This window comes from Seriola dumerili, unplaced genomic scaffold, assembly GCF_002260705.1.
Source record: "Seriola dumerili isolate Sdu_G_001 unplaced genomic scaffold, Sdu_1.0 BDQW01000202.1, whole genome shotgun sequence".
Classification (NCBI taxonomy): domain Eukaryota; kingdom Metazoa; phylum Chordata; class Actinopteri; order Carangiformes; family Carangidae; genus Seriola; species Seriola dumerili.
The window spans coordinates 938056-964867 of record NW_019174457.1 but is presented as its reverse complement, the minus strand read 5'-3'; the positions used below and the strand labels follow the sequence as shown (position 1 = coordinate 964867).

The 26812-nt window shown below is 41.2% G+C and overlaps 1 protein-coding gene across 3 annotated transcripts in view; it reads right to left on the bottom strand.

The window, feature by feature from the left end:
• The window catches only part of trappc9 (trafficking protein particle complex 9), a 203777-nt gene that overhangs the window by 43598 nt on the left and 133367 nt on the right, over positions 1 to 26812 (bottom strand). For all 3 annotated transcript variants that reach the window (XM_022753974.1, XM_022753976.1, XM_022753975.1), the window contains one exon: positions 23278 to 23368. In XM_022753974.1, coding sequence (XP_022609695.1) covers positions 23278 to 23368 — 91 coding nt within the window. The remainder of the gene's footprint in view (positions 1 to 23277; positions 23369 to 26812) is intronic.

The following is a 26812-nucleotide window of genomic DNA, read 5'->3' as shown; positions in this document are numbered from 1 at the left end:
TCCATCTATCTACAACTATGAAAAATAATGACTTTTATCTTTCAGATTTCAGGAAAACACTCAGCGAAACCAAATCCTGCAAAGTTGGATGGTGGGTTCAGGTGGGCGGGGCTTGGTGCATGGCTGAGAGCGGTGACTGCTTTGTTGTGACATCACAAAGTTACAGGAAGTCCTGACGGCTGGTTTTAAGGCTCAGTTTCTGAATACAGGCTGTGTGCATTTCTCTCTTTGATACTTTCACTGTATTAATACAGAACCTAGACCTGCTTTACAATCAGAAAAGACATGGACAGCCGCCTTTATACAATATGGGATGTTTAACATTTTTCAGTCAGCAGATGTAACGGCACCTCTGATACAACCTCGACTCACCATACATTTACACATCTTTCTACACAAATCCACAGTGACGCAACATTTCCTCATCCTCCTCACTGGGGGCTACATTTAACACACAAGTGAAGACAATATAAGACACAAACCTCTCCCCACTGCTCCATTTTTATGCATGCCAGGGATTCTTGCATGAGTAACTGAGGTTTGCAGTATCATTTCATGACTCCATTTTTACCTTCACATGAGACATATGCCGTGGGCAAGCCCCAAGGAAGGCGGGAGATTCCACAGCTGTTGCTGTTAAATATGCAAATTGGTAAAATATGGTTCAAACTAAATATAACCCATCATTAAAATTTTAACGTTGCATTAAGCAGGAGTATACGGCAATAATGACCCCACTGAGTCACAACCTCAAGATGATTTAACCAACCTGTGAGTGTAATGGCTGAGGATGGAGAGAAAGAAGGAAATGTATGAATAAATATGCGTGCACGAGTCTAATACTGAGGTTACAGTGCGTTGTTGTATGGCTTTGCCCAAGTTTAATGGCTTTTGGCAGAGCTGAGGATTATATCAACTCAGTCAAATAAAGCATCATGTATAGCAGGGTACTGTGAGTGTACTACATCTGAGCGGGGACGGGTGAAACGTGAGTTCAGCTTGGTTTTTACTGTTCTCATTTGCATTGAGCACGGAATCACTGAGTCACCTAACATACGTGTATCATGGCGTGGCATGTTTCCACAGCTCCTATCTCTGAAGTACCATAAGGGCGAGTGCCTCTGATCTCCATGTGCAGTGAGAGTAGAGACTAACTCAGACTGGCAGATGGGTAGAGGGCATCCAGTAAACAGCCATACAGGTCAGGATGACATTAAAATGTCTTTCACTGGCCAGCTCACTAAAGAGGGGAGCCCTCACGCATGCACAGGCAGCAGAGTCACATTTACAACACAGTGCAGCACCTCCTGGCTTCAAAACACACCCACATTCTTAGGTATTTATTATTATTTTTTATCTTTCCTTAATTTCCTGCTGTATACATGCTAATTAGATTAAAACAAATACACTTTTAACTTGTAAGCAGAGTCACATGTGCACACAAGCAGCCCTGTCACAGCTCTGATGGGTTCAGTTGGTAGAGATGAAGATATCCAGCACGCGGTTAGCAGCACGCTCGCACTGACCTCAGACCAGTGAAACACAGCAGACCAGGACATCCTGCAGTCTGCTGAGCACGGATCAACCAACTGGCCATGACGCCTAGACACGGTTTGTCAAGAGAAGGGCCCTCTCTTATTGCAGCACCCGAAATTCACAGCATGCGCAGACCAGGGAGGGGAGAGGCTTGCTGATACATTTTTTAAAAGAGTGATACTGGTAATAATACTGAAACATACCAGCCACTGCTGACTGCCCAAGGTTGGAGCTCCTGCTGAAGAGCCAGAAATGTTCTGTTCTTTGCTGACAATATTTAAAAAAAAAAAAAAAAAAAAAAAAGGCTGATGGCCTTGTCATCTAAGTTTCCAGAGTGTGAATAAAAACCAAATCTGATTCATACACTTCCATTTACACTCAGCAACACGTCCAATGTGTCTCCATTAGCCAGATAAGATATCCTGCTGAATCCTTTGTGATTTTCCTGAGTAAAATCTGAGAGCTGAAATCTGAGAGAGGAAGCTATTGTAGCTTTTTAGCTGTAACGCACCATTCACTTTTAATAACCTCCTCTGTTAGAGTGTTAACTGCTCCACAAAAGAGCAATGGTTCACAGACAGTTATGAGACAGGAGTTAATGGTACAAATGTGTCTCCTGAGTTTTCCTTGTTAGCAACCGTGCTAGGCTAATGGCCTAAAAAGTTTGCTAACTGACTATTAGGGCAGACTTTTAGCTTTGAGAGTTTTATTTTCCCTCTTCAGTAATTTTAATAAAATGAAATGTTATACAATGGTAAAAAAAAAAAATGGCAGGGACAAGTAAACATAACAGTAGAGAAAATAAAGAGAAATCCAAACAGCTCACTACTACACTTCAGCGTGGACTTCAGTGTCTGTATATGAAGATGGACGACGCATCTCCACTTCCTCCCACTGTACAAAAATTACGCAAAAATATCCCACATACAGGTGCTGCCATCTTGCGCTGGTAACATAATTTGGAGCAGCAGGTGTAGTAGTTATCGGGTAGTGAACCCTTGGTATTGAAGGACTGCCCATACATCTCGTCAACCCAATCATCAGTCAATCAGAGCTGTCAATTGTGATGTTACACGCCCTTTCTATAGCAATCGAATAACTAAAATTAAAAAGCCAACTTATCACAAAAATTAGCACTTCGACATGAATCAGTGTGAGAAAGTGACACAAACCATCTTTGGGAAAAATATATTTAACGTGTACTTTGATTTGTTAGTTCGGCCCAATGTCCCATCCGCTAACATGGAGGGGGCGGGGTTTATGACCCCCCCCCCATCAGGGGGCAATCAAAATGTTTTCACTTCACTTCTGAGGAGTTGTTATCTCATCCATCAATATATACAGTCATTTAGCCGTACGCTCACTGTTACTGTGTGCTGCTGCTCAGCACCTTTGAATTTAAGATTTTCATGGAGGAAAAATCCCAGAATGCTTTGGAATTACGTACATATTGAACGGATTGAAATATGATATGACTATGATGAAAATGTGGGAAATTAAGTAGTTTGGATTTCATTGTACGCCGCCAGTGAAGCTCGATCAAATCTGCAGTAAAAGCTGTATCAAGTCTTTCTCCTCATTACACGACGTATTTGAGTTAAAGGCTGGTACTCGCCCGATATTTGGAAAGAACAATATACGAGTCTAACTGTAAAGGAGTCACTGATCCTTATATGCTGGAATCTGTGGGACCCACAGATTGAGTATATGTGTTTGTATGCGTGCGTGTGTGTGTGTGTGTGTGTGTGTGTGTGTGTGTGTGACTCTCCACCTGTTATGCGACTGTGTCCTGCTCACGCCAGACTGTCTGAATCACGCTCGGCCAAGAAGGCAGAACTAAGGCCCTTCTGCTTTCATTTATAATTCAGACCAGCGCCACATACCATTTGTGTCGTGCAGAATTACAATTTCATATCTCCTGTTTCTGGGGAATTGCTTTTTGAGACAGAAAAAAAAAAAAAAAAGAGGTGCATACCTATTGAAGGTTTCAGGTGTTCTTTTGTAAGAGCTCTTTAGGGAATAAAGGAGTATCATGTAAGGAAATTTATCAGCAAAGAAGATACAGTATGAAAGCAGGGAGAGATTTTTCTTCACAAAAAGGCGTCTGAGGGTTTGCGTGCATCCATCAATGAGAAAAATCAATAAATCTTGCTTTGCTTTTGCTGAATCTCACTTCTTTCTGTCCATTCAACCAAGGACTGATGTCTCTATAACAAACATTAAATCTCTTTATATAAATAGTATACACTGTATCTACTTAAGTAACTATACGACACTGTGAATGTACTGAATTTAATAAAGTAAAAATAGAAAGTATCCAGACCATATACACAGAGCAATGTGTGTTGTCTAGGTAACAGACTCTCAAAAGATGTAAACAGCAACAGTATATGAAGGTATGTGCATGTAGTTTTTACAAGGAATACTTCAAACCTTTATCAGCATTACTAACCAAGCAATAACTAACCTTGCTAATAGAGAGACTTGCAATTTAAATTATGAGGGACTATATATACTATAATTCTTGAGCGTAGAAGCTCATTCTTGTCCTTGAAAATATTTTTATAAATTGTAACTCCTCAATAAATATTTTACATTTCAAGCACAGAGAGCGTACTTGAGTCTTGTTGCAAGTCCGTCAGACTCTGCCTCATGAAATCTGAAAGAAACTTTTTGAAGATCATAAAATTGGCTTGGCTAATCCATAATTAGCAGAAAGGTCCAATAACAAAGCGATGTACAGGCTTAGACAGAGAAGACTTTCCCTCCTAATCAGTCCCTTTTCAAGTTTCTCTATTGTGACTGTTAAAGTTGAGTCTGGGACTCAAACATTACGACAATAGACCCAGTTTCTTTCCCCAAAAAGGGAAAGAAACTGTGACTCCATTTCTGCACCAGAAAGTCGCCACATTTTCACATCAGATTGAGAACAGGAATATTTTCAGACAAAACAAGAGCAAATCAGTTTCACGTATAAGTTCAGGCAACCTTAAGACCACAGACCAAAGAAGCTCTTCAGGGATTTTTTTATCCAGAGCAAGAAAAAAAAAAAGGTTATATTAAAAGTCTGTATTTATCAACGCATGGTGGTTTAAAGCCCCTTCAACACATGAAGTATTTCTTCATATAGTTAAATATTCATGACTAAAGTGAAATAACCAAACTTTTATAACTTTGGCAGAAAATTTTGTGTGAATGTAAGATTTATCTTTAATATTAAGAAGCTGATTCAGAGAATTCAGTTTTCTGGATCTTTAAAAGAAACGTCTTCTTGGCATACTATCAGCAAAGACAATTTTGTTCGCAATAATGATGAAATTCTACTGTTAGGGAAGAGAAATAATGCAAATCGGGGTCTTTGATGCCGATAGTGCATGTCCGAACAGACAGAGAAAAACTACGAAATTTAAAGTCCAAATGTTTCGGTGAAAATGCTTTTATAATGCTTATGTCTATTTGATTATGAAGTACAGTAAAATAACAACAGAGACATTTTAAATAAAATCAACACGTAGACAGCAAAATAACAGAAGAGTAAATGAATCCGTAATGCCTCAAAATCAATGTCTGTGTGCAGGAGAAGGATTACAGAGGACAGATTTATAGTTTGCAGAAACAGTGCACAAAAATTCAGTAATGTCCAGCGAGCTGTGAGAATGACAGTGTGTGTGTGTGTGTGTGTGTGTGAAATTGTCTCATCTGCTGCACAGAGCTTCGTGGCAGCCTGGCTGATACTCATTGGTCAACCTGTCATCACTGGTTCTGACTCACCGCTTAACCTTTGTGAGCATACGCCATTATTTAGTACAGCACCGGCCCCGCTGGGAGAGAGGACTGGATAAATGGATGGGGCTGCAGCAGGCAGACTTTCCCCACACATATTCTTTACATACAACGCTCTCATCTACTGTCGCTCTCAGCTACTCAATTCAGACAGAGTGGACAGAGCGTGATTCATTCAAAGTTAGAGGACAGTTCAGAGAGAGGTCAGAGTAAACTTACCTCAGTACGGCTCTCAATCCAAAACAGTTGAATGTTTGGTGAATGTTGAGTAAAAATATCAACCAGATGTATCAAAGACATCCCAGATTATGATCTAAGGATTAACTCCCCTATATATTTCATTATAAAACCGTATATAATGAATGAAATAATGAATTTATTATTAGTTTGTTAAGTCACGTTAGCAAATTGGCTTTTCTTGTAGTGCCACCACAGGGCCAAAGTTTAAACTTATCCTGTGAAATATCTCAACATGTAGTGGATGGATTGGCGCAAACTTTTGAAGCCATATATTATATTATATAATTATATTATTATATAATTTGCAGATAATTCTGGATTTTCCTGTAGCACAACCATGAGGTCAATTCTTTCAAAAGCTATTGGGTGGATTGTCATAAAATTTCATTCTCAGAATAAAAAAATATCAGGTCTTTATACTTGTTCTTTGGCCAATAATGATATCATGGTGACATTGAGCCACATGCATGTTTACAGTCAATGGAAAATATAATTTTTTATATTCTAAGGTTTTATATTCTAATATCTTTGGGTTCTATCACTGCTGACGTCCCAAGTGAACAACGTGTGTTTAATACGCAATGTGCGCCTCTAATTTGCTTTCTACTGTAATAATGGAGGAAATCGATGTTGCTATTGCCAAATGCAGTTGCAGAAGACAAACCGGGGTTCATGTTGTACAGAAAGCAAACCAATTGGAGGGTGTTAGTGAGACTCAAGAAACCGGCTATCATTCTCTTTTCTCCACGCCAAAGGTGGCAGCTCAGAAGAATCCAATGCGGTTGGCAGGCACTGAGGTACAAGTGTTAGAGCTCAGAACTCTTTGGGGTGTGAGTTACTGTGTTAGATATTTCTTGATTTGGGAAAGCAACAGAAAGGCCCAGAGGGATTTTGCAGCATTACTGACAGTGTTGCTTGCCAAAGTTCTAAAACAGTACAGAATGGTACGGTGTGATTCAGCAGAACAAACAGAAACCCTCCCCGGCTGTCTAATCTTCGTAACATTAAAAGACCAGCCACCTGTTTCAAGTAGTTGCTTCTCCCTCTTGTGATCGCTGCATCTGAGGGAAAAGACTGTGATGTTCTGTTTGCAGACAAAGCCGGGATTGAAAATAGACCGGCAAGTGGGATCCCTGGAGCTAATTACTAGCCGCGCCATGATTGTCTTTAAATACCAGGTGGGAAGAACAATGGCAGGTCCAGACAAAAGAGGAGAACAAAAGGCCTTCCCTGTTTGATAAGAGGAGGGCATGAAGTGAATCTGCCACTAAGAACATGTGATGGGTGTGTGTTGTGTATGCGCTTGTGTGGTCAGACTCTCCTAAAAGGGCGCTTACAGAGTAATGACAGTCTATGTCGTGGACAAATCTCAGACTAACAAACCAATCATCAAAGTATCTGCTTGTGGACCATTAGTTTTGCCATGCTTAATGCTCCATATTCACAGTGTTTAATCTGAATTGATTATTATGCAATATTGTGATCCATATCCCAGTCTGTAGAGTTCATTATAGCATAAGTTATTTTCCAGGAATTCTGGCCTCCAATCCCCCCTGACTAAAAAAATCTCTACAAAATCTATTGCATATGTTTGGACTGGCCTAATGATACCCCAGAATAACAAGGCAGTCGAGTGGACAGAAGTTACTGTCACTGCCATACTACGATCATCCCGAAATGGTGAGGCGGTTGTATGTATCAGGGTTAAAGCTGCAAGGACTTGTCATTCCATAAGTCCATCAGCAGAAAATTAACTTCTTTGACAACCGATCAATCATTTTAGTTATTTTTCAAGCAACAATGCCAAACATTCCCTGGCTGAAGCTTCTCATATTTGAAGGTTGGTTGCTTTTCTTTATCGTATAAGACAGTAAAACTGAATATCTTTGGGTTCTGAAGTGTTGGTCGAGAAAAAAAAAAAAAAAAAGCAATCTGAATTCATCCTCTCTTAAGTAACGATAATTGTTAGTAACAGTCCAAGTCAAGAATTCAATGCATTTTTGAATTTGTGTAGGGGGCGTTTTCCAGCTATAACTTCACCATCGTTTTCTCTGCTGCATCCTTGTGACCCAGTATCGAGATGGCACTGGACGAAAATCTGCACAAAGCTGTCAATACGCAACGGCATTCGGTTCAACTGCGACTCCATAATGGGGCGGAAAGGGGGATAGATGCTCCCATGTGTGACTATAGCAAACGATACGAGTCCTGCCGATTGATTCATCCAGGCCTACAGACCAATTATTTATCCTCGCTCGGCGACTGTCCAGAAACTTCATTTTAACGACCCTATCCAGTCGGTGCTTCTTCATAGTCATGGTACGGCAGTGTAATGGATCAGTGGCCACTGTTTTGAGTCAGGGGATGAGCAGAGAGATGGTTTGTATATCAAATATAATGGTCTTTGACGTTAAATAATTAAGGAGGGGGTGTAAAAACTAACTGGTATGCATGTGAACACAGATACACAAGTCAATGATACAGATACAACCACAGATCCCAGTCGTACTGTCGTCAAAAAATTCATTCAAATCTTACACCGAAAGAAACATCTGACTCTTTTTGTCTATCAACCCAGGTTGAGCAATGCTAGCGTTAGCAGCTTATGCTAAACAGAGTCTGAAACACAGCCACCTAGCCATCTGACAGGACCCCGCAGACAGGATTTAAACTTCTCTCTCCAGTTTCATTCTTCAAACAGCTACCTCTGCTGTTTTTCCGTGTTTACAGACAAGTACGAGGAGCATTTGCTTGGTCTTGGTCTTTCAAGTAAAACTGGGTCCTTCTGTCCGTTACTGTGGATTGAGTCAATTCAGTATGTCAATGAATGTTCGCTAAAACTCAAAAAGTTGCTAAAACAAAGGCCTCCTCATGAACTTACATTCTCCTGGATCAATGTGTTATCAAAGGTTTATGATCATTCCATCAGATTCCATCATCTGCCTTGGGTAGTTGTTTTGAATGAGGTCAGTACAGTCGAAATGAAACGTTGAGTTGTTTGACTGTATCAATTCATCTGCTTCCTGCTGGGACATTTAGACTTTATTAATATTCTATTGTGAATCCAGTGATGCGACCTTGCTGACAGCTATGAAAGCTGCTAATGAGTGACAATTAGGGCAATAGCTATTGATAGCAGTCACTTGTGTGGAAAGGCAACATTCATGCTAATTGTTCAGATTGATTAATTATGTTGTCTACTAGCACCGTTTCAATTGATCTCTTGCGCTGCAAAGCTTTTATCGTATGACAACGCCGGTCCCAGCAAGCGTACTCTATCTGACCCCAGTCATTATTAGCACCAGCATGAGAGACAATGATGGCAGTTTTTAAACTCAGTGTCAAATTACTTTGTCTGTGTGCGTGGGTGTGCATGAGAGAAAGAGATAGAGCAAGAGTGTGAAAATAATAATAGAGAACGGGAAAAGATAATGTGACAATGTGACAATGTGTTCTCCTCAAATGTTTCCCAAAATACATCTCCTGTGCTTTCCAGACACACCAAGATGCTGCAATGATGCTCCGCGGCCCTCAAAGTCTCCCCATATATGCTGTCACATAGTCAACATATTATTCTTACAGAGTGCATGCACTCCTCCTGCTCTGGAAGGTACACTTCCTATTCCAGGCCACGGGGGGGAATGGACAGGGTAACAGTGTACACTCAGTGGGTGTCCTGCTACAGCGTTGGCCGGTATGTGTCAGGGCCAGAAGCCTGTCAGTAGTGTGAGCAGGATCAGTCCATTGAATACTAAAAAGTGTCAGTTTCCCCATAGGGTTGACACAGACCTGTCAGCAGTTTGCTGTTCCAGTGAATCCCTAGCTGGCTAACATCTGATGGACCACAGTCAAACATGATGGATCACCTGCTACATCATCTTAACCGCCGCATGGAAGGAGACGGATAGCATGTCAGAAAGAGGTACAGCGATAGGTCTTCGGTTGCGAAGCAAATCTAAGCAATAATGCAACAATTCCATATAAGAATATCCGATTATTATCAAACACAACATAGAGCGCAAGATGGATGAGTTCCCTTTGGGTCGATCAGAAACATCTTCACTTACTCTGACCAGTTCCTGCAGCATCCTCTTTTTGGGCAGAACAATGTGATTTTGAGGTTGTTGTGACACAGTCTTGAGAAACCCTATCCACCCAAGTTTATCCACAACCCAGTCAGCTATGTCTTCTTTATTCCACATGATGGATGGCCAAATGAAGAAACAGACAGAAAACTTTCTGTACTTCCCCCGGCCTCGATTTCATCGTGGCAGACATAAACAGATTTGATGGCGTCTACAAACTGTAAGAAGCAGTCTACGAACTACACAACAGCAGCTCCACTCATGAGGGAAAAGATCTGATTATGAGTCTGTGGCACCAGAGCATCCTTGAGGAGGATCAATAGCGACAGATGAGCGCAGTGGAGTGATTTCTCCCTCTGAGGGGCTATGTCATGTCCCACCATCGTCAAAAACACGGGCAGGCTCTGCAGATGTCCAAGTATTATGACTTAAACCTGGAGCGAAGGCTTGTGGACTGGTCCTCTCTCTATGTGCCAAGTCCAACACGATGAACCATGTCACCAGGGATCAGGCCAAAGGTCAGGTGTGTTCCCACTGTGATCATTCCTAAAAGACGTGTCAATGTTATCATTTTATAACAGGAAGTGATCTGAGATGAGTTCATCAAACCCCAAGAAGAAAAACAAAAAAACAAAAAAAAAAACAGCCCCAGTCTGTCAGACTGTGAGATGAATTGTCAGCAGATGGCTTGTTGACTTGTAAATGCGTGCTCAGCTTTTGTGTTGTTGGAAGATGATGGTAGATTGGCCTTTCCATCTCATATTGTTCCAAAATTCAAATGTGTGTGATTTTACAGCTAGATTTAGATTCTTACGTTATGGATGATAAATGTGTTTCTTTGTTAGAGGTTGTTTTTCTTTGTTGATGATGTAAATGCGTTTTTTTTAGTGATGTTAGATCATGAGTTGCGCTGATGAGCTCTTCAACAAGAGGTAAAATTTATGGTTATGAGATGTTATGAAATGTCTGGCAGTAAGAATTCAATACATTTTAGCTTACTGCAGTATCTGTATCAAAGCCTTTATGGGTCATTCCTTCATAACAAAGGGAGTATTGTAACATTCTGCCAAAGTCTTTCACCTGCAGTCTGAGAGTGGTGAATTCATCCACTGCCAGTCCTTGAAAGAGTAAAAGATGTTGTGCCGAACATATTAACTGGGTTGGTTTGTAAGTCTTTTTGATGAATCCAGCTGCTGGTGTAGGTTGGGTTTGTGCACAATTAACTGCTCCTTCATTAGCATAAACCAAGTATATTTTAATGTGTATTGTATTCAGGACAATACAAAGTTACTTCAAACTATGTTAGGGTCACTGTGAAGTCACTGTCTTTTTTTTTACTTTCGACTCCTAAGCGGATGTAACAGGAATACTATGCAGTACAGATGGTACATCAAATGTACAGTTTGATGTGCGCTGCCGTTGTTCTGCGGGTCATTGTAGCAAAGGGAATAACACAAGCACTACACAGCAGCTTTGTAGTTTGACAGGTCAGTTATGCTTGGTGAGCAGAAAGAACAGAAAAGGTGGAGACATGCACAGATGAAGTGTTTAGATGAGGAGGTGCAGAAGTTTTGTTACAGTTTGGGCAATGTCACAAAAAGTTTTTGATATTAATACCAACATGTCTGGTGAGATGACAGCCCGAGCTGATTATTATATGATTATTTGATCAACATAAATTTTTATCAGTACCAATTTCTAATCATCAATGGATCGTCAGTCATGTTTTTAAGCAGAAATGCCAAAAATACATTACAAATACAAAACATTAATCAATGATGAAAGCTCATTACATTTAGATAGCCCCACCTTTTCGGTCCATTACCATCAGCTTCCACTGACAACAGGGCTGTGTCAAAACAACTGTTAGTGCTGCCAGTAATGTTTAATGGTAAAACCATCAATTGTTGTATTAAGGCTATATCATTAGCATCATTGACAAGCTCTTAGATTATAATGGGATTCCTTTTTAAATGTAGGTGCAGCAAGGAAAAGTCCAAATGCAGATCAAGTCAGAATGTAAACCTATAAACTATACAGGTCGGTTACAGGTGCGTCACAGATTGTAGGCTTGAAACCCTTGATTAGCACTTTTAAGGTTCTACTTGTAAGTTTTCTGTGTCGCTGAACGTGATTTCTTGCTAGGAGCAGGTGGCGGTGACTGACGCTTATCAAGAGCTTCAGCCGTCGTTCCGTTTGCAAGACTAGAGGTTATAATACGCCCCCTGAGCAGCGCTACATCTTCAGGGCAGATTGGTGGCTACAGTGAGTTGCTAACGGAAAGCAACGAGACAGGCCGGGGCAAGCTGGTTAGCGTGCTAACTTCAGTAGAAGAAAAAATACGTAATAAAAACAAGAGCTAACATTGCTGTTGCTTTCCACCAGGAATGAAGTTTGACGCTAAACTCACTAAATGTTTCTTCTAGACTGGTAAGTAAACAGCGGTTGATGCTAACGCTGGCTATGTAGCAATAGCAACACTTACAAATAGCTACTTTAAACAAGCTTTTCCATTCATTGCTTCTCTTTTGACGGATAGTTTAACCTCAGTAACCACACACAACCTCAATAAAATGTCCACTACTGATCTGTTTGTGTCTCCCACAGCTGAAGAGTGATGGTACTGAGCCACACATGAACACCACAACGCTCATTTCTCTGTACAGCAGCAGGTAAAACAGCTGTGTCACAATATTCCCTCTTCTAGTAGCACTTGAAATAATATGGCGAGGCGCTCGCGACATTCTCACAGTGAAAACACAGGCTGGACTCAGTTGCATTTAGAAATGTCAGGTAATCCGTCTTTCAGGGATGAAAAGGCAGCCGTTGGGGATACTCTTGTTTCCTCTAAAGGAATCAATGAAGGAGGTGGTTTTATTTGATAGAAAACAGCGAGGGAGAAACAGGTTTAAGCTGAAAATACATTTTGAAAATGGTTGAAAAAACATTGGTTCTTAGATTGAACAAGGTAACTAAATGGATGCTTACACCATACAGTAGAAATGCACTGACTATACTAAATAAAACATTGGCAAACTAAGCATACGAGAGGTTTAGAATTATATGACGTGTAGCATCAGGCAGTACACAGAAGCATACAGTAAAATTACTCAGTACACACTCAATCTTAGCATGAAAACACAAGCCAAATGCTTTCTTTGCACATTTATCACTGCACCAAAAACATAGTCTGAATCTCTCCGCAATCTAATCTCCACAACTTTAATTTGTGCAGCTGAACTCGAGTTTCCTTTCTTTTCCTTCCCTCTTGCCTCCCATCCTACCAGTCTAAATGAAGGGGCGAGTGTGTGGTGAGGCAGGCCGGAGGAGTTTTGATTTATCTCCACAGCTCACCCAAACTGATGCACTGACAGCCTAGATTGTTCTGTAGCCATGATAAATGCCCCATAAACAGACGCTCCAAGCCTGTTAAATGTGCTAACTCTAGATCCACACAGGGCCAGAGAGAAAAAGGAAGGCTAGATAGGCAATCACTGAGTGGGCCGCTGTACTCTTTGCTCTCATTTCCACATTAAAGCTAGCAGGGTGATAGGATGAGACTGGTGATTCCAGCCAAAGTAGAACAAATGATCCTTTCATGCTTGCTCCCCTAATGTGGTCAAAAACACACTAACAATGCTTTTAAATAGTCCTGTGTTATGATAATCCTGCATAGCACAATGTGCAGAAACAAATGCTCATGCTCATTATGGGTTAATTAACTGGTTAAAAAACAATAGACAGTTCCTTGCCGATAATCTCATTAGGCTACCTGAGAGGGAGAATCACTTCAAGACTCTGGGGCCGATGCCACCTCATCATTACTCTCTTATCTCAACGTTTGAGTATCTTTGTCTCCGTCCGCACATTCAACTTAGCCCATCTGAGTCAGCACTGCCTCTGTAAATCACATGCACCGGCCCCAGAGAGAGAGAGAGAGCGAGCCTCCCGGAAAAAAAAAAGGTGTGTGTTGTCCTCCCATTTCGCTCTGCCTTTCTACTGCCTTCAATAGGAGACCTTTAGGGTGGCTGACTGGCAGAGCCTGGGCAACAGAGCTGAAAAACAAGCAAATAAATCAGCTTCTGCCTATCCACTGCTCCTCCTAGCGCCCATCACTCAGCTAAATGGACAGCAGCCGCTGCAAATTTAGGCCTATCTGCACTCCAGTAGGTGGGTGGTGAGATAGGGTGTGGGATGGTAATGTGTGTGTTTGAGTTTATGGACTGCAGGAAATGGAGACAAACAAGCCTTTAGGTGTACATTTTTTTCAGTAGTTTTCCTGCTCCCTGAGGCCTCAGTGAAGGCACTAAACTCAGGCTTACACTGAACAACACGTGAAACCATGTCAGGTCTGGTTGTGTTACTAAACTTAATCAAAGGGGCTATTTTGAAGTTTTCACTGCCGCAAAATGTGGTTTCTTGCCAGGGGCAGGTGGTTGTGATTAGCTGTTAGCATGCTAACTTCAGTAGAAGAAAAGACATGACAGAGACAAGAGTTAACATTGTGGTTGCTTTCCACCTCTAGAGACAGCTGTTGGCAGGTAAAGGAATGAAGTTTGATGATGAACTCTCAATGTTTCTTCTGGACTGGTAAGCAAAAAGCTGCTAATGCTAACGCTAGCAATGTAGCAACAGGAAAACTTACAGATAGCTCCTTTAAACTTGAGCTAATCTACCATTAAAACTTTCATCTAAGGTTTTCTGGTTGTGAACTTGTGCCATCTCCCAACACTATCACCAGAGAAGAAGAAGGAGAAGGAGAAGGAGAAGAAGAAGAAGAAGAAGAAGAAGAAGAAGAAGAATCAATATTATCCTTCAAAAGACCAGACTATGTCCAATATAAGTGTTTTTAAAATCCTTACTTTCTACAATATCTGCACTTGGCAAGTACAGCAGGGTGAAGGTTGGGGAAATATTGTGGTTAAAGCAAATAAACTAACGTATGGTTATGGTAAGGGAAAGATTGTGGTCATGTTGAATAAAAGGGAAAAAGCTGACTTCGGTCTCCTGCCTGAAAGCCCGTCCACCGCTCCAAAAGAACACACTTATTTTCTTTATCACATGCAGGACACACTTCTTCCTGCATTGACAGTAAACATTGGCTTTGGGTGTAAATCCTGATGTGCGGAATTGTCCAATATGGACATAATTCCCGGGATAGTGAGTCTGCATTTCCTGCAGGTTGATTCACAAGCATATGCAGGGCCAATACATTCACATTCTACAGGCTAAAACTGTCTTTCTGAATTAGTACCAAGTAAAATGAAACTTGTAACTGGAAAAGAAAACAAATCTTGGCACCTAAATGATCCTGCTTTCTTTAGTGTTGTATAAAAATATTATGATTGTCAGGTTGACAGTGTGACAAAACAACTGGCAGGAGTATTAAAAAATATCACATACTTCTCTAGAGCTTATTCCAGCTGACACTGAGCAAAAGGCAGGTTCACCCTGCACAGGTCTCCAGGCGATCACACGGCTCACAATATGATACTGTCTAAAGACATGTACATGCACAACGGCCTATGTTGTATAACTATAATATCTAAAGCTTAGTCTGGACTGGGTTAGATTGGACTTACACAAAACATTTTTCCATTATTTTAGGATAATTTTATTATAAGGTATCATTTTAAAATGATTTCCTATTCTCGAAACATATTAACTTGCTCTGCAAATAGTAAATTAATTGAATTGTTTTATTTTTCAGGAATTTCATAGATGACAATTTAGACAACAGCAACTTTTTTTAGCAAGTGAAAAGACAAAACTTTTGTTGGCTGCAGCTCCTCTGTGCAGGTTTGCTGCTTTTCTCTGTTTCATGTTACTGAAACGTTTTCTCTAATGTTGACCATTAATGACACACAATTACAAGAGCAGTCTACCAGCTCAGCAAAACTGATGCAGCAGAACCTTGTTTTTTTTTGTCAAACTATAGCGTCTTCATTACCCACAATGCAACTCGACCAACAACAGTTTAGAGATTCATGTGTGATATGTTAATGGCAGCTAATGAAGCCTTCAGCTGCTAGCTGTAAGCAGAGACAAATAGTGGTCTGGTAAACTCACTTCCCTCTAGCTCCACAGTCTCCAAGTTTTTTCATCTTCAGACCCAACTAACGCTGACTCAAGTGACATCACTGAAGGTCATTTATCAGACTTCACACAGCCCCCTCTGGAGACAAACAACTTTTTTCAGTTATACTTCCAAAGACCGGTAAACTGACTTTAATGTGTGGGTGCCCCTTCAAAACAATGAGTAAATGTTAGTAAGTAAATATATATATATTGTTCAGTAACAGATTTGGATTAGTCTTGCATAGCCAGACCTGCACAGTGCTGCGTTGCCCCGCAAAGGAAGAGCCTCAGAAAACAGCAAAGACGTATGTTAAATGTGAGACTGCACGATGCAGATCTTCATCAAAACTTTCTAGCTTGGAGGTTGTTGTCGTTTCCCGTAGTGGAGAAGATTTTGAAATCCGTAACAGGCAGGAGAGGCGGAAAGGCAGGAGTGCTCCGCCTGGAACTGGCGCCCAATGGCAGGCTTTATACTCACAACCTACATCCAGTCAGACTATATTAGGATTTCTGCTATCTAACCATTCTCTAAACTCTCTTACCCTTCACAAGGTCTTGAGTGGGTGGAGCTTACACCAGCTGACTCTGGGCAGAAGGTGGGGTACACCTTGCACAAGTCACCGGTCTATCTAGAGCTGAAAATACAGTACTGTCTAAAGAAATCTAAAAAACTAACGGATGTGCAAAAAGGACCCGTGGATAATTCTGCCTTCCTCGGAGCTCGTTGGCAAGACTGGACTGACATCATCCTACAGTAAGTTGGGCTTTAAGGAGGCTTACTATCATCTCCCACAGGCCCCATCACTGCTGTGCAGATAACTGCAGAAGAGCCTGGAGTTGATGTATGCTCACAGATGTGACATATCACCAGTCACAGGTGCAGTCTGAACACTTCTCTTTCGTTTCAGCCATGCATGTATTCATCCCCATCCTCTCTCTCTCTCTCTCTCTCTCTCTCTGGTCAGCAATCATCACCACCACAACAGGACTTCAGCGTTAGGTGGATCTGGACTGCTTGGCAGCATCATTTGTCAAACCTGCAGCACTCATGGCAATTGGGCACCTGACAAAAGCTTAAAGGCATATTATTCCATGAGGCGTCCCGTGTGTGTGTTGAAAAGCCACCGCCTGTGACTGCTCCAAATGTCCATCTGTGTGTGTGTGTGTGTGTGCGGGGTAAGAGGAAAAAAAAAAAAAAAAATGCAACGGTGTGAGCCGGTTCAGAAGTGCTGTCTTATTAAATTATCTCTCTGCCTTTTACAGCAAGGCCCCCACCCTTCTCTTTCCATCTCTCTCCTAGGCTAAACATTTGTCTTTCCATTCATGGGTGAATTTGTATTCCATTGAGATGGGTTCCTGGTGGTGGACTGATGGCTGTGGGAGGGAGGATGGTGGTGGTGGTGGTGGGGGTGGTGGGGAGTGGTGGTTGGGGGGGGGGGTGCAAAGTCCGCATTCAGGCTTGCTGTTTTCCATCTCACTGCTCGGTTACAGCACTCGGCGGGCAGACAATACAGAAAATCAAAGCCTGGCCACAGTTGCTTAAATATGGCTTCTAATTAATGCAGTTCATTACGAGCACTTGATGCCACTTTTTTATTGATCACCAAACATTATTTAAAAATATTCGTCATTAGCATAACATTTGTCAGTGCGGCTGAAGATTTACTTAAATAGTGAATATATATTTCTCCTCCTGGTGCTTTTTAATGTAAATACTCCAAAGTCTTTTTGAATTTGTCTTAATATATTCTGCTGCTGGCGTGTAACTTACAATACTTTATGTGTTGCAATATATTATGAGACTGTTTTAAGTACAGAGCCAATTACTTCATTCTTACTCACAGTTGAATTTATTTGCAGTGAAGTACGAGACTGCTTGCTGTACAAGACCCCCCCCCCCCCCCCCCCCCCCCCCCTTATGGGACCATTAAAAAATTTCAACCCTGTTTAATCTCATCTCAAAAAAATGACGGGGCACTTCCTGTCTGATACACACCTCGTGCTCTCATTTAGCACAGCATCACAAGCGGCTACGAGAGCTCCCCTCTTGATTGGGTCAGGTGACTGTTTATTTAGCAACACTCCATTAAGTTGACACAGCGACTCCTATCACGAGGTGCGCCACTTTGCCTTTAATCAAATTGACAGCTGAGGAGCTATAATCAATGGGGCTATTTACATAATGCCAGGCTGCAAAAAAAAAAAACAAAACAAAAAAAACAAAAACACACAAATGGCACCACCTGTTCTGTGGTGGTGAGGAGGAATCCTCCAGCAACAGGGTGACAAGCACAGTTGCACTTTTGTCATGTCAGGTTTGTAATAATTTACAAGACAAACTTCATTTGGAAATGCTGCCTTCACACCCGGGCATTCAAAGCCCACATTCAAAACATGTGTCACGAGGGATTCAGATCTTTTTGTGTGTCTTTTTTATGTGGGTATGTGTTACTTATTATGTGCCATTTTGGGTCAGATCTCTAATGAGACTTCCTGGTTAAATAAAGATGGAAGACATTAAAAAAAGACCAAGGCCAATTTCTGTTGAGTAAATGCTTTAAACACGCTCGTTACGTCTCAGCATGAGCACAGTGTGTTTAGGTGAGAAGGACAGAACATAAATATAACTTTGTTTACAAAAAACCTAGACAGGTTACCTTTAATTACTGTACAAGGTAAAATGTTCAAATATATATCTGTCTGACTAAAAACTTACTTTAGCTTTTAATGAATAATGGAACAAAATAATTATTTGTGCTGAGCTGACAATATCAGTTTGTTAGTCATGAGTTGAGTTGAGTGGGAGTTAGGCGGGGTCAGGCGCTGCCAAGACGATGATGGCAGAGCAGCTCACTCTGAGCTTCAAGAACTGCTCTTCATAAACCCACAGGTGAACGTCACTGAGGCTACGTCCACCTTTATATGCAATCTATGGTAAAACCAGATTCAGTTGCTGTTTACACTGTAAACGGTTTGATGGGAACTGGGTAAAACATCTCCTTCAAAAATAAGAGGTGATATCTAGATCTTAATTTAGTGTGCTCCATCCCATAGCCGCCTGTCAAACTTCTTCCGTCTGGTTTCTCCAATTTTAAGGATGACAAGTAACCCTTATAGTTTTTGGAGGAGCAATAAAAAAATTTTTGTCACAGATAATTAAACCAGCCAGCCGGTAACCTTCTGAAAAACAATAGCTGAAAATCTCCAAGGCTGCTCTGCTGACATTTAGACTGTTTGTCAAACTGTCTACCCTTTTCAACAGAACTATGAAATCCATGGTCAACGTATACAGTTTCATAGCGGGACTTCTTTTTCAGGACAGAATGAAAGAGCAGCTTCCAGACAGACTTTTAGTGCTGGAGCAGGAAATGAAATGACTCAGTGGGAACCTGTCAGAATTAGTGCTCAGTCAGGGAGAGAGCTGCATATCAATCCAAAAGTATATTAACACCAGTTGCAGGAGTTTTACCCATAAATGACCTTATTTATAAGGTTTTTAAAATCTGTGAATGTGCAGTCACAGCAGATTAATATTAATGCTAATGTCTTTCCAAAACATAACAGCGGGCTTTCCGAAGAATTGTAGCTTCTATGGAATCAAACATAAGCAGGAAGTAATGTCGAAGCAGCCCTCTCATCTATGTTTGTCTTTATTTAAAAAATTTGTGTCCAATTGTTTCGTGTTTATTGTTTGTTTTTTTTACCGAACAGGCTTTCCACATAAACATAAACATAATCCGCTTTGATTTCTTTTTCCCCTGAATCTCAAAACTGAAATTCAGCAGAAACAAAAGGATGTTTTGTTTCTCTGCATTATTCATTTGTAATTACGCCGAGGATTTCATCATATATGATCTCACTTTATTGCGGCGCAGCACGTGACTGTGGCCCGCGGGTAGAATCATTTACTAATGGCCTCCGTTTGCTCCCCATTCAATAATAATAATGAGCTTGTAAACAAACACAAAGCCATAAAAGAGATTCTGGCACTTTCCGTGTTCTCCATTTACTGGAACCTGTGTGATCAATTATTCATAGGGTTTCTATGGTAGCAAATCATGAAGAAGCATCAAGTTTCTCGTGCCACACAATTGGTTGAGCTCAGGCGGAGATGTCAAAGCCTCTTTCCTATAACCCCTGCCTGAGGCACAGTATCCATAAATAACTACTCACATTGTTTTTCAGTCTTTGTATATTTTGTGGTTGCGTTAAGTTCCCGCATTTGAAAATGTAATAGGTACGTTTTAAAATGAACTCCAGGAAAAATAAATAAAAATGTGATTAAGAATAAAAAATAACAGGGTGTGTGTGCAATCCCTGTTTGTCAGATTTCACATGCAGGTTATTTTTAGTGTGTGATGTTTTCCTTTTAAGCTTTTAATTGCTTTTCTTGCGAGGTGAGCTGACACCAGACACTTTGACTGAATCTTTTTTTGGTCTCAATAATGAAAATACTGCATTTATACAGTAGAGGGGAAAAAAGTAAATCCACGTGGGAGTGCACATAAGTCATCCACTGACATTGATAGTAAAATTAGGTAAAAAGGAGCACTTTCTGCACTTGTTGTTATGGCGACTGCAAAGATATTACTTGTGACAAATGCCTCCGTCTCCTCCGCTGATTGAGAGCAGAACTGGAAGCGATTACAATTTTCTTTAAATGAGTGAAAAGCAGGAAAGCTGAGGGAAAGCCACAGACTGATGGTGCTCAAGACATTTGCTGCAGCACTGAACTGAGGCATTTCCTGGAGAAGCTCAGGAGCCATCAGCACCAGCCAATCACACACGTGGAAACTGTGCAGTGTACAAAAACCACTCAGAACGCCGGATCGTAACAGACTCATCTCTGCAAATAACATGTGCTCGTGGATTGCTCATGGATGAGATTTTCATCCCTCCCCCCCCCCATGGCTGCTGCCATGGTGATGACCTCCCCCCCACTGACTTCCTCACCTCCAGAAACAGATAATATTATTTCAACTTTGCTTTGTACTTGTTGTCTCAGAGCGATGCTTGGCATAAAATCTGTATTTTAATGTTCTCATCAAGACTATTACGAAGTCCAAAACACCTGATTTCCACATTACACAAAACTGCCTTTACACATCAGCGGTGCAATAATCTGCTGTATAATGTCCACATTTGTCTGTCATTTTACATGCACAAAGAAAATGAAATCGTTTTCTGCAAACACCTGAAACGTTATGTAAAAGGCTTCATTATATTCCATTGGAAGCAAATATAGAAGCAACAACAGCATCTCTGTCTTAATTAAAAAATTAAGGATGTTTTGCTACAGCGCTGTGCTGGTGAAACTGACCTCCTGGAGGAGGAGAACTAGTTTGCCAGAGAAATTATTAAAGTTATAATAAGTCACTAGTCAGTTAATTATGTTCTTACATTATCCCAAATGTTTCCATCAATTCTCCAACCTAGAGAAATATGTGAATTTAATCATGGTATTGTGTCATTTGGTCGCCTGTCACTGACGTCATATGCTCTATGTGCATGTGCTTGTGTTGTAGCTGCCGACCAGAAGCTCAAATAGACTTTTATCCAGTTTTAAGCCACATACACTTTTATACCTTGGTCGTTTTGAACTATATGTTTAAACTGGATGAAGGATTTTAGTCATCAAACGTCTGAATCTTAAAAAAGCTAGGCAAAAGTTAGACAGCTCAGCCCCCAGCCCCTCCAAGACATCCTGTGTATGGTGAACAGCGACGGATGATTTTAACATGAAGCTACTTTATTCTGTGTTTCTACTGGTTTTAATCCCCTGGTCCATTTGTTTTACGGAGAGAAGGAAACGTCTGCGGATTAAAGTTAAAACCTCCTGAGCGTCTGTTTCACGAGGTTTCATAAAAACAATCAAAACAAAGGTTAGCGGCAATCTCAGCTGCCAACTCTTCCCTGATGTCCTGACTCTGCCGTACGGTGTCGGTGAAACACTGACTTTAAACATGAAACTGCTTCATTCAGTGTTTTTACTGGTTATAATCATCGGTTCTGTTTGTTTCTTTGATGGAAGGAGACCCTCTGTGGATAATTCAGCTCCTGGTAAAAAAAAAAAGTTCCTGAACTAATGACAATGAAAGAATCCAAACTGGGAGAAGCTGACAGCAATGGTGGTGAAGACTACGACTCCCATGATCCCATGCTACTTCACAACGTCACCTTTTGTTATTGTTTTGATTGAGAAACTCCTAGCGGCACTGGTTACATACTGTGCGTTTAAATGAATCAAGATGAGGATTGTTAACTTTATGAGGTCTATGAAATCCTCAAACAGCTTCTAATTTCTAACAAAAAAAAAAGGTAAAATAAAGTCAAATAAGTAAAGTAAGTAAAATAAAATTAAAATAAAGAAAACTACCAATTGTCCAGTCTTCAATTTCTGGGACAACAGAACACAGAGCTTTGGCGATTAAACACAACTTCAATCATAATTTTTGACGAGCAGGTTCTATGTATCTACTGTATCTCTGTGAGTGTGTGTGCGAGGCAACAATGGCAATAAAAGCATCCAGTTGGACTAGACACAGGGGAAATGCTTGAACTATACCCGTAATTGGGTCTGTGATAGTCTTGGCAGCCCTGATAAAGGCATCCTAATGGGCTGAGGCAAATTATCTGGCTCATAATCAGCAAAGCCTGTAAAGGCCTGAGCTGGAACCGCACAACTGTACAAGAAATGAAGACACGAGGAGAAAACAACCACTGAGAATGTCTGCCGCCGAGATAATGTAGAAGATCAGATCAAAAGATGAGAGCATCTCAGACATCTTTACAACAGCTTTAACCCCTGGGAATATTTCCTCATTCAAGGCAGCGCAGGTCAAACGCCAAAATATCTAGAGAACAGCGAATCTGGCGAAGTATTTTTGTCTCAGCAGATTCTTACATTTCCATGCTTGATCTGCTCTGTCACATCATTTTGCAGATTGCTTTCTCTTTGCAAAAGGCAAGGACAGCCCCAGCTGACTAATCAAAATGCTGGCAGTGCCCAGAGAGAGAGGCCGCGAATCTGAGAAAACAAACACCCGAAGTAAATCAAAAGTGATTTCAGAGGATGATCACAGATGGTGCGACCGAGGAGTGCTCCTACAAATTCTGCGCATCCCTTGGTGATTCACACGTTTCCCAAGCTGCTGTCTACACTCCTCTAAAATAGCATGTAGCCCATTATGAATGCAAATAAAAAACATGGCTTGAGACCGGTTCTGGAGGTTTATGCTCTAACTGACAGGTAAGGAGATTGCTATGTAACCACCTAGATAACTGTGACTGGCAGACTAACATATTCACAGGAAACATAATAGGAAGTCTCGTTATTGCAAAAGACGGGAGATGAAATAAAATCTACATAACAACAGTCTCAACAACTTGATTAAAACCTTTTCACTTACTTCACACTGCGTTGACCGTTTCCCCGTTAACTAGTTCTCAAACTTTCAGTCGTTACTGTGGGTGTAAGTGTGTGATGGCAACTCATAATCTCACATGCATGCAGACAAACACACACACACACACACACACACACACAAGGACTCACCCCACTGCAAAGGAGCGAGCTGCAGGTGCTCCAGGACCAGCTGGTTGAGGACTCCCTCCACGCTGGCCTCTCCACGGCGCCGCAGGGAGGGGTGGGAGGGGTTAAGGAGAAAAGCATGGTGTGTTTGTTTTTTATTTTGTTTTTTTGCATTTTGAGAGTTAATGACAAACACTGCTGTTTACACATACACAATATTTTACCTGCAACACTGGGAGTTAGAAAAAAGAATAAGACTTTATTTAATAATAAGACTTTGTTTGTACAGCACTTTAGCAACAAAGCGCTTCACACGAGTCAAATATAAAACATCCAAACAAATCAAAGTAAAAATGTAAATGAAATTAAAACGACATCACACAATAAACGCTTGTTTATAAAAAAATATGTCTTGGGAACTGAGATAAAACTGACTAGAGAGGATGCTACAATTTTGGTAGTTTTACCAATAACAACACACACACACACACACACACACACACACACAGCAGCAGTTTACACTCACTTAATAAGGTGACAGACCCATGGTGGGAAAACATTCATTTCTTAAGTAAGTGTTAGATTTTAACAGACTGAACGGTGATGAGTGCTAATGTTGTTAGCACCCAGCTCAGCTACGTTAGCCTAAACAAGCTAACGTTAGCCTTTGTGAACATTGTGTGTGAAGCGTTGCTACAACAGTTACACTTCAGGACACAAACATGTTGACGACATGTTGTTACTCGCTGCACAGATCTGATCAGATCTGGGTGTCTTTTCTTTGACTGACACTGGCTGAGGATTATAGGGAGAGGCCGGCCTGAGCGTGGTCATTAAAAGTCATTAAAAGTCATTATAAGAACTTTAGAATCAGTTCTACAATAACAGGCAGCCAGTGTAGAGATGGTAAGAACGGGGCTGTTCTGAAAACATTTTTTTTGGACTGAGCGAGGAGCCGAGCTGCAGCATTTTGAACTAACTGGAGGCGGTGCATTGATTTCTGATTGAGACAGGTATATAGGGAGTTACAGTAGTCAAGGCGGGAGGAAATAAATGCATGGACTACATTATATTGTAATTATAACCGGCTAAAACTGTAACAACCCTAATAAACTCTGCCGTCCAGAGGAAGACACAGAGCAGGAAATTTGATATTTGATAAGATATTTGCACTGTCTGGACCTACGATTAAGATCTCTGCCTTAACACTATTTAGCTCTGAGACATCCACTTATGGATGTCATGTAGGCTGTTCTGTAGGGATCCAGTTTCCTGAAAATGCTTTGCAGATAAACAATAAAACAAATCGGTGTGGATGACCGTGTGGATGCGTCCTCCTCGCATTACATGGACAACAAACACAGCAAAGTTAAGCAAGAACCACCAGCGGATTAGTCATAACAATGTATTAGCAGCAGCAGATGAACATTACAACCACACAAAATGCAGATATCACTGGGCAATGCAAAGTAAAACTGTAAATTGAAACTGGTGTTTAACTCCAGTTTACAGCTGCATTTGTTTTTACTAATAAAAAAATCTTTAAAAAACCCCATAAACTGACTGCATCCTGTAATTTCTCTGTTATCCGTTCATTTAGATGTCAAAGGTGCAGGGAGACGCGTGTTTCTGTAACCTTGCTATGACGACGGCATTAGACTGATCACAGGGAAGACTACCGATGTATGAACGCCGCATCAAAACAAATACGACTGTCAGAGAGCAATTACCCAGATAATATGTGATGATAAGGACAACGCTGATCATTTACACAGCTGACATTTGGAATAATGGGTGAGACGAGCAGCGCCCAGAGCACCGAACCTGTGTCTATTAACCTTTTAGGGAGAGTGGAGGGGGGAGAGAGAGAGAGAGAGGGAGACGACACATACTGTGCTGAGAAGTGCCTCTGCTGTGCTGCTGGATCATTTCCAAACTCAAGAGTCTGACTCACGGCGAATCACATGTCACAGCATGCACCTGCATCTTATTCCAAAAAACAACGCTCAGCGCCTCAGGCTTTTGATCTCTTGTGTATAGTTTTCTACTTCACGGCTTCAGTGGAGCTGTTGGGAGGAAACAGGAGGAGGAGGCGGCGACAGTTCGTCTCCGCTGGTCCGTCCTGGGTGACACGGTATAAGCCTGATGATCAACCAGCACTGAGCGTCTGACTCTCCGCTGCAGCAACAACTCCGCTCTGAAACTGACAGCTTTCATAACACGGGGGGATGTTCATTATATCCAGTGACCCAATGCACAAAGAGAGTAACCGTGGTAACCCCGCTGCGTGACTCCACCGGTGAAGGACACACAGTAAAAATTCACTCACTCTTCATCCTAAAAACTGATAGCATCCTAAATTATTTAACCACATACAGATACAACTGTCATAAGACTAATACACTAACACAGAATATTAATTACACCATACATTAGGGAAGTGTCTCAGCAACTAAATGGACTGCTGTGAGATCTGCTACACATATTCAAGATTAATTCTAATGACTCTGCTGATCCCCACGACTTGTTCTCGACCGCCAACGTTTTTTTGTTTTTTTTTTTAACTCCAAGTTAGAGCCTAAAAAACCTTAATCAACTTCATGTTTCACAAACATTGCAGATAAAAATGAGTCTCCCTCTAACAAGCTCAGAGAAACTAGGAACATCTGCCTCCACAGAACAGTGCAACAGCTGTATTGGGGAAACAAGGGGTCACAAATGGTGCTTGATTTAAAAGGTTTCTGTCATTGATCCATCCATTGATTTTCCAGCACTTATTCAGGTGTGGGTCACAGCAGGTTGGGAGGGTGAGGGTGTGTTTTTTTTTGTTCAGTCACTCCTGTTGCTCAAGCCATAAATATTATTTTGAAAACTTTTACTTCAGATAATTAATTTTTACAAGAAAACGCTGAAGTCTGACGTCTGATTGTAAATCGACACATCTGAACGTTGGTTATGCAGGAGAGATGAAACTGAGGACTACAGCTGAGCATGATGCCTTGAAGGTGATACACGACTTCTGAACCAGTCCTAAACTGCACTGTCTTCCCGTGTCCACCGCGTCCACTGAAGCGAGTCCATACTCGAGGTTAACGTGCGGTCGCTTCCGGCTGGCTGCAGTGCATCGGATGAACCGTGATCTGGATGTGCTCTGCTGCCTACGACAGCTTCACAAGGAGTTATAATAATAATAATAATAATAACTGATTGTGAAGTGGATATTAGTGCTGCTGAAGACAGCTTTGAGAAACAAATGAACCTCCACACTGTACGTTCAGGGGTGAGTCATGAACTCAGCAGTGACCTCCTGTAGGGGAAGACACGCGTTTACCATCCCTCGCTCACTGTATACGGCCTTTTCTTCCTATGGGCGAATCACTATAACTCACACTCATCAACAAAACAGCAATAATATTGTAGGGACCTCATAAATTACAAATTAAAGTGACTGTTACTTTGCTCAAGGCCAAGCGAGTGCTTCCGAGTGTGCGACACGCACTGTAATCAAATCTTTTTATTTCTTCAGTTTTTCATGCTGTAAAGGGGAAAATCCAGCCTG